At 39.7% G+C, this 8,499-nt stretch overlaps 2 protein-coding genes across 2 annotated transcripts; one reads left to right on the top strand and one right to left on the bottom strand.

Moving 5' to 3' along the window:
* Nucleotides 1-2,903: 2,903 nt before the first annotated feature.
* Nucleotides 2,904-6,095, bottom strand: LOC137749541 (proteasome subunit beta type-7-B-like). Its single transcript, XM_068489648.1, has 9 exons — nucleotides 5,952-6,095; nucleotides 4,725-4,896; nucleotides 4,504-4,645; nucleotides 4,325-4,421; nucleotides 4,156-4,225; nucleotides 3,948-4,052; nucleotides 3,657-3,755; nucleotides 3,466-3,553; nucleotides 2,904-3,174 (listed from the first exon to the last, which is right to left on the bottom strand). The coding sequence occupies exons 2-9, from the start codon at nucleotides 4,863-4,865 to the stop codon at nucleotides 3,098-3,100; spliced, it is 819 nt and encodes a 272-aa protein (XP_068345749.1). The 5' UTR covers nucleotides 4,866-4,896; nucleotides 5,952-6,095; the 3' UTR covers nucleotides 2,904-3,097.
* Nucleotides 6,096-6,726: 631 nt separating this feature from the next.
* On the top strand, nucleotides 6,727-8,499 carry LOC137707820 (28 kDa ribonucleoprotein, chloroplastic-like). The gene is made up of 4 exons (XM_068446734.1): nucleotides 6,727-7,239; nucleotides 7,332-7,433; nucleotides 7,676-7,957; nucleotides 8,212-8,499. Exons 1-4 carry the CDS (start codon nucleotides 6,790-6,792, stop codon nucleotides 8,275-8,277), a joined length of 900 nt encoding a protein of 299 aa, XP_068302835.1. The 5' UTR covers nucleotides 6,727-6,789; the 3' UTR covers nucleotides 8,278-8,499.

The following is an 8,499-nucleotide window of genomic DNA, read 5'->3' on the forward strand; positions in this document are numbered from 1 at the left end:
TTGTGTCTCCTAGTTCAAATTCGATGCTCTTTATTGCAAACACACCGTTGTATTAGTTAAAAGATAAAAATACATGCTAATGTTTTGGTCCCAGTAGGTAAGAACCATACCATATAATTCGAAATATCAAGCAAGTATTCTGCTGAAAAAAAGCCCAAGTCAAATTCTATATCAACAAAACAAAAGAAGGTATTGCAATTTCTTTGGCAATCCGGCAATCCGGCAACCTAACAACAAAACAAATCAACGAGTCAATAAATTTGAACACGAACTAAACGATCCTCATGAAGATGAGAGGTTGTTGAAGAGTTGGATCATCACTTTCCTTAACTATATCAAACAACGTACTTTGGTCGTCGCGTTGATCTCCTATGATTGAAACCAATCTCCCTTGAGTAAGGTCGCAATGGTCCATAAACTCGAAATTGCTGAGTAATGTTCTGAGTGTTTGGGTTGTACGAGATGGCTTGTTTTTGGCCATATCCGAAAAGAAGCTCGCCATTTGGCCAAAATCCCGACAGATGCAATGACCTTGCAATGCCTTCAATTGTCCCTATCGTAACCAGTAGTCCAAGATTCATCGTTACTGTAGTCTTGTAAAATCCATACTTCACGAGTCTGGTCAGGGATGTAACTCTTTGGACGAACAACCACGGAAAGAGAATCATTGTACAACATATTGACATAGGTATCACTGCCCGGCGCAAAATCCCGTAACTTTGGAAGGGAAATCAGTCGGAATTACTTCATCAACCATGTCAAAATAAAGAACTGCATAACGAAGATCATTGTTGGCGAACCTGGGAGTGGCCAACCAGTGAGAATTCCCGTTGACATTGGTGCCACTGTCTTATGATTGAATTCGATCCCCGTTTCTCCGTCTGCGTAACTGAGAATTAAAACCAACTTGTAGTCATTGGTTTTACGACCAAAACCAAATCCCCATTGATTGACGCGTTGGCGTTGGGCGTGAGGATGCAGAAGTCTGAAACAACCTTGAATTCTCTGAGTGAAACATTTGCCAGTGCAATAAGATCCAAAACGAATTCGTCATCAAGCCTTATGAAGTAGTGGATTCCATTGCAAGGACCCAAAATTTCATAAAAGACCGAGGGTAAGTTTAGCGGAGGCATTACGAGCAGCATTGGTGGCATGCGTGGATTAAGGGTTTGATGTTTCCAGGTGGAATCGGATTCAAATGAACTTCTGCATATGATTAGCGGAATCGCTCAACTAAACGTTGTAATTGAAGATCTTTTATTTGATATTAAGTGTATACAAATGCAATTGAGGTCAGTAGCTTTTATTTTTGCTCCCCAAGTCTATAATCAAGGAGCACATCTAGTGGCGTCTTTTGTGTTAAGTATGGGAGGATTTCATACGTGGGATTCGTTTGAGCAGAGTAGTTGTTCAACACTTTGGTTTCTGGTGTAAAGTTTCTATTCGGATTTAATAAAATCTTTCTTTCGAAAAAAATAATAATTATGATTTCAATTAGATTATAAATTTAATTGGAACTAGAGTTCTATTTGGAATATAATTTCATATTATATTAGATTTCTTAATTTTATGTAATAGTTAAATAAATTTAAAAAAAAATCTTATTTTGAATAGAAATGAATTATAGAAAATTGTTTCCATTTTCAAATTTGATTCTTCAAAGTTAAAAGTCTTAATTAAAATATTATTTCTAAACGAATTAAATTTCTTAATTGTTAAGAATTTAATTATTAGAATATAAAATATTTTTAAGTAGTTGAAGAATACCTAGTCGAACTTGGATCCTAGCTCTACAAATTTCGACACAACTTGTTTAGGAATTGTGATTTATTTATTTACTTTGGTAAACTGCAAATAATATTCTAAGATAAAAGCTACAAAGTACAAAGAGCAAATACACAAAAGGCCCAGTTACAAGATTAACACAAAGCAAAATTAGACCTCAAACCAAAGCCCAAAGCCAACTGAGTACAAGCATAAGCGGGCCAAGAAAGTTAAAAGAAAAAAGAACCCAAAAGAGCAAAAGAAACCCTAGTCTTTTGCTTCCACTGCCTCTCCTACAAGGAACCAACACGATCTGCAAGCTTTCACGCCTCCAACCAACAAACGCCTCTCCAATCACATCAGCCAGCTGCAAGCAACTTTTCGAATGTAGCCACAAAGGAAAAAATAAATCACAAAGTAGAAGAAGCTTGTGGTAATACCCAAGCAACACTGCCAACAATGGCAGCTACCAGTGAGAAAGTGGTGGTGTTAGGAACACCTGAGCCGATGAGAACATCGAAGCTTGACACACTCTCCCAGGGAGCCGCAACAGATCATGGTAAGCAATGATTGCAAATCGAAGTGGAGATGGTCGAAGATGACGAACGCCATTGTGGTGTGAGGGACAAGCCAAATCAGGGAAAGGAGCAGAGGGAAAAAGCAAAATCAGGGAAGAAAAGAGGAGACAAAGGGCACGAGGAAGGGACTGCCATCGCCCCCAGCCATAGCTAGGAACGGCGGCTCGAGAATTGGTCAAGATTGGGTACACCCACACAACCGGTGAGAAGGGACTCTCAGAGAGAGTCTCACGAGGGACAGAACTCCATCCAAATTGCATCTTAGGTGTAAAAATGCAATTCTGAAACTTTTGTGAACTATGTGCAAACATCTTTCATAAAAAGATTCACATTTGAGTTGTATGAAATTTAATATGCCTCAAACAAATGGTGCCTAGATTTCTCCCTTCTAATTAAGGCTTCTGAGACGAAAACATTTTCTTCAAACGTAAACGGATTTTTCCTAGGACCAATGCCACTCTCTCATACCGGCTTTTTAATCAGTTCGGATAATCAAGAAAACTAGTAAGGCCGTAAAAGGAAATGAAATAGGGAATGAGAAGGTCCAAACGAGAAAATTGCTTGCATTCTTCTCGTCAAAGATAAGCTAAAAGCATGAGAAGTTATAATATCTGAGAGTCTCGAAAATGCCAATAATTTGAATCTGTATAACGAGATCAATCCACATATAACAAGTTGGGATCAAGTCACGTAGGTGTTACCCTGGAAACTGAATACTACATGAACATTCACATGCTCCTTGTGAAGTGGTGGTTTCATTCTTCCATTGCATCGCCTCCTTCTAACACTACCACCTTCTCGGTCAACGGAGTGATCTTTGTGAAGAGAACCTCTGTCACAAAAGAAAACACGACAGATTCAAAAAACGTTTCACTCACTTGATATGCAGATTGACTAAAAATAATTATCTATGTATGTGTGTGCGGGCCCGCTCACATCACATAGCAGCTGCAAACCAAAACTTTTATAATGCACTGTTCATGGAGGTATGAAATTTCTCATATATGACAGAAAAATTGAATGATGCCAAGTTTATGTTATGCAAGACAAGCATCGTGTAACGCTGAGCGACAATGTGTGGTTGAATGATTAGAAAGCCAAGTGAAAGAAGTGTGTTTCTTACCAGTCTTCTTGGTAAACTTATAGCCTTCTGCACTGACATAGGTACGAGGGGTGGGCACCAAGTGGTTCCTCAGGTATTCCTTGTGTCCCTGAGCCAACAAAAATGTACCAAATAATTTGTATTAATACAAAATTAATACTCTCTGCCTTTTTTCCATTGAAAATGGTGAATACTGATGAGAAACAGCAAACCTTAGTTATCACACAAACATCAACATTGCTTCCACTTCCCAAGTCATTGAAAATTCCAGAGCATATTGCTTCAGTTACAAGCTTTATGCCTTCATCCCTCTGCATCAAAGTAAACACATGAACGAGAAATCCAAATGAGGATGTCAATGACTTGCTACTACTAATCGTATAATAGAATACTAATTAGGAGTGAACAGTAATTAAGGTTGTCCATTATCTGTGTCCACTATCCACAGATTCATAGTAACATTCAAAGAAGTTAAATTTTCAATTCATATGATGCTAACTTACAGTCATGCCTTCCTTGTATTTAGACTCGAACATGGCCATCGCAGCAAGAGAACCAGAACCCATTGTAGCAAATGGCAGTGTATCGGTCGATCCATGGGGATATATCTACAATTTCAAGCATTGGTGTTGGCATCAAATCACCATGCAAGGCCCAAAAAAATGAAAAATACATTGTCACATCCAAAGTCTGAAGAATGAAAGAACTTACAGTGTGCAGATGGGGTCCAGTGACATCGACCCCCCCAAGCACCAAAGCAGCTGACACATGACCTTGGTAACTGGATAAAAATGATGGGAGTTAGAATTAAACTATGCTTATATTTAAGGAACACAAGTTATTCCTGCAATTTCTAAACTGAGAAGTGATAACACTTTACTTGAAAAGGTGTTTCTTGAGCAAAGTCAAGGCTGTAACAACCCGGGATTCGCGACCAGTATGGTAGCGATGCAGTTGCAGCTGTGAGCTCACCATATCTAGAGTTCAATAGAGCAACAAATTAGCTACAACACAGACAGCCACAAGCATTACCAGAGTAATCAACAATCCTGACTTTACCTGTTACAGCCTCTGTATCAGCAGCAGTTCCAGCTCCGCAGCAGTAGATATTGGGTGCCATATAATGGATCTTTTCACAGTTCTTATCACAAACAATGGGTCCTTCGGTGGCCCTTGTATCAGCTCCAAGAATGACACCATCCTAAAGAATGAATCACAAAAATTAACCACTATACAAGTGGCGAAACAATTGCTAATTAAACAGTGGAAAACATTTGTACCTGAAAAATCAAACCAACAATGGTGGTTCCTGTCTTCCTGTAAGATGGTTGCTGAACTCCCTTCTTTGCAAGCATGTCGTTTCTTCGACAAAGATCAAAACTGAATCCCCCCTTGGGAACATCTACCGCCACCTGAGACATCTTCTGTTTTCTTTTTTAGTTCCAATTAAACCTGAAAAATCAATATCACATCAAAATTCACTCTAAAACTATCCTACAATTTCTATAATTCTCCTTAATATACATGTATCTACCCATAGAAAATAATAAAGAACTGTTCAAATGCTCCACACCCTAAGGCTAGTCATAAATTATTTCATGGAGAAAAGCACATACGATAGAACACATACCAGAACTTAGAATTTAAAACCTGTCAATAACGCAAATTACGACTCCGATTCCACAAAATCTGTTGCATTAGGTACAGGAAGATGCGTCCCAAAGAGAGGGAGAAAAAAAATGTACAGAAACACGTCTTATACAACGTTAGGACTCTAGAACAAATCAATTCCTAACTTTTTGAACTATTGAGAACCAAATCTATGTAATCCACGCACCAGCAGAATACGATAATGACGAACAAACAACTCATAAAAGTACAAAAAACCCATAATTTTCAGAATCAAATCCTACCCACAATTGAAGATAAGATAAGAGAAAATCAGTTAAGGTGGTTTGGATATGTGAACCAAAGACCTATAGATGCTCTGATTAGAAGATGCAATTATGAGATAGAGGCTCAGGGCAAGAGGGGTAAAGGAAGACCTAGAAGACTTGGAAAATGATTCTAAGAAAAGACATAGAGTGCTTGTAGCTAACAGAAGACTTGGCGCAAAAAGTGTTCTACGATTCATACAGCGGACCTAGATTGTGAAATAAGTCTTTGTTGTTGTTGGTTATAAATCCTACCCAAATCCAGAATCAAACCAAAAAACCCTCCTTTCGCCTTTACGAGTCACAAACTAATCAAATCATAACACTTTCTCTCGCGCATTTATCAAACACATTGCAGGCAACATCACAAACAGAACCCCTAAACTTTCTCAACAAAACCTCCCCTTCAAGCACCACACCCACAGAAAAACATACCTCAAAGAATCAGATCTTCCTCATTTGATTAAATAACACATGAAATTCCCAAAAAGCTCTAATCTTCTACGATATATAGGAAAATAGAAGGGCAAAAAATTTACCCAAAAAAAACCATAAATTTGAAATTTTGCTTACTTGATGGCGTTCGGATGCTGAATTCTCGATCCGCAGAGAAGCAATATGGGGAAGAAAATTGGGGGTTCGAATCCGAAGGGTTTATGTGGGAGAAGAACTGGCACTGTGAAATTGTAAATTGGAACGAAGCGAAAGCAAGAAAGTGAGGTGGGTCGCCTTAGAGAAGGGGTACCTGAAAACTTGTCCGACAAGTCGTGATTACTTTGGGCCTTTTTCGTGATTCGGCCCAACATTTGGTACTCGAAGGTAGCCCATTGGGCCTTAATTTTGAGGGAGAATATACCGACATGTCGTTCGCTGGTGAAAGTAACAGTAAATACCTACTGAAACATTTCGGTCAACGGTCCGGATCCCTAATCCACCTAGTCTGAGATCTGAGTCATTGAAATTTAATCAAATGGTTACAATTATTATCACTTTAAAGGGTCTTCTGTTTGTTATTGTTAGATCAAATTTCAACGGCTTAGATCCCAACTAGGTGGATTAGGTGGAAATGAATCCTCTCCGGATCCCTTTCCTAACAGCTTTGTTTTCGTCGAGAAAATAAATCAACTACCTTCACCTGCAAATCGGGATCCGGGCTGTTGAAATTTAATCAAACTGTTATAGTTATTATCATTTTTAAAGACCTTTTATTTGTAGTTATTAAATCAAATTTCAACGATACTCGGTAGATTAGGTGGAAAGTAATCCTCTCTCCGTAACCCTTTCCTTGCGGCTTTGTTTTCGTCGAGAAAAATAAAGCAACCACCTTCACCTGCAAACCAACCCTTTTTCTCATTCCTTATCCCCTCCTCCACCTCTCTCTCTCTTCTCTCCCTCCTCTCTCTCTCTAGCCATGGCTTCTGCAACCGCCGCTCTCCTGAAACCACTGTCAATCTCAGAAACCTGCCTCGCCGCCGTGCCACCCGCCCGCTTCGCGCAAAAAAACCAATACCCAGTTCTCTCCTTCCTCTCAAAACCCACCAAGCTCGCACAAATCTCCTGCTCCTTCAGTCCCTCTCTCTCCTCGTTTCTCTCTCTAAAGCACAAGTCTTTGACTCTCCTCCGCGTGGCTCAGACCTCCGACTGGGCTCAGGAGGAAGAAGTAAAAGAAGAGGCTGAAAGCGCAGAGGAGGAGGGAGCAGAGGAGAGCTCCGGCGACGGAGTTTTGGCGGTCGGCGAAGAGGAATACTATCCCGAGCCGCCGGAGGAGGCCAAGCTCTATGTGGGTAATTTGCCTTATGATGTTGACAGTGAAAAGCTTGCTAATCTTTTCAATGATGCTGGAGTTGTTGAGATTGCTGAGGTAAATTTCGTGTCTTTTTTTCGTTCTCTATGCGATTTCGCGGTTAAAATTTCACCATTAGAGTTACTGTTTTCTTGTGTTGCAATGACCAGGTGATTTACAATAGGGAAACTGATCAGAGCAGAGGATTTGGGTTTGTGACTATGAGCACTGTTGAAGAAGCTGAGAAGGCTGTGGAGTTGTTCCACCGTTACGTAAGTTCCAAATCTTTGTTTCGGTTTTGTGTATCGAAAAGGAACTATATCATGTTCAAAATGCTCAATTTAGAGAGTAGAAATGTAGCTAAAACATGTATGTTGATATATTTGGTTCCGATTACAAAGTGGTATTACATTGGTTCAATCCCGGTAATCAAACTTGTTTTCGTGCAAATAAAGCCGAGGAATGAGTTTTGAAATAATTCTGGATGAACTTGTTTTCATTTGTTCATACACAGGACATAGGTGGGAGGGCTTTGACTGTAAACAAGGCTGCGCCTAGAGGGTCGCGCCCTGAAAGGCCTATTCGAACGAATGAACCTGCATTCAGAATCTATGTTGGTAATCTGCCATGGCAAGTGGATGATTCTCGTTTGGAGCAGGTTTTCAGTGAACATGGAAAGGTGGTCAGTGCCAGGGTAGTTTATGACCGCGAATCAGGGCGTTCACGCGGGTTTGGTTTTGTTACATTCTCTAGCGAGACAGAAGTGGATGATGCCATTGCTGCCCTTGATGGACAGGTAATAGACTTGCCCTGTTTAATTGAGTATTGAAATTTCCTGTTTACGCCATTGTATAGTACACCATGAAACTGAGAACTACATGGACGTTACGATAATAGGCGATTGATTGGGCATTCCGAGTTTACTCAGACCTAGGAATTCATAAAATAGATTTAAATGAAGTCACCTTGCAACTAATTGCGTATTTGTTATCGTGATGCCTCTCGATTAGTTAACAAAGACCCTGATTTCGTTCTCCATTTGCTGTGCAGAGTTTGGATGGCAGATCAATCCGAGTAAACGTTGCAGAAGAACGACCAAGGCGTGGCTCGTTTTAAATGTAAGAAGATAATTATATAAGCTCTTCAAGATTGGTGCTTAGTTTCGGAAGAGGATCTTGTGGCAGTGTGTATTTCTTCTTTGACGAGAAATTTTTTTTAGGGAGTTGATGTTTATACAGATAGGTTATCATTCTGTCTTTTGTATCTCTCTCATGTCGAAAACAGTATTGCCTGTATCGTTCTCACGCTTATCAATCCAATGCAATTCTCGTTCTCATC

This window comes from Pyrus communis, chromosome 11 (assembly GCF_963583255.1).
Source record: "Pyrus communis chromosome 11, drPyrComm1.1, whole genome shotgun sequence".
Lineage (NCBI taxonomy): Eukaryota > Viridiplantae > Streptophyta > Magnoliopsida > Rosales > Rosaceae > Pyrus > Pyrus communis.

Excerpts from the sequence above, each read along its gene's own strand:
- LOC137749541 (XM_068489648.1), bottom strand. The coding sequence starts at position 4,865 with ATGTCTCAGGTGGCGGTAGATGTTCCCAAGGGGGGATTCAGTTTTGAT. Across the intron at positions 4,646-4,724 it reads TTGTTGGTTTGATTTTTCAG|GATGGTGTCATTCTTGGAGC; the intron begins GTACAAATGTTT and ends TTCATTCTTTAG. Across the intron at positions 3,554-3,656 it reads ATGTTTGTGTGATAACTAAG|GGACACAAGGAATACCTGAG; the intron begins GTTTGCTGTTTC and ends TTGTTGGCTCAG.
- LOC137707820 (XM_068446734.1), top strand. The coding sequence starts at position 6,790 with ATGGCTTCTGCAACCGCCGCTCTCCTGAAACCACTGTCAATCTCAGAA. Across the intron at positions 7,240-7,331 it reads GAGTTGTTGAGATTGCTGAG|GTGATTTACAATAGGGAAAC; the intron begins GTAAATTTCGTG and ends TGCAATGACCAG. Across the intron at positions 7,958-8,211 it reads TTGCTGCCCTTGATGGACAG|AGTTTGGATGGCAGATCAAT; the intron begins GTAATAGACTTG and ends TTTGCTGTGCAG.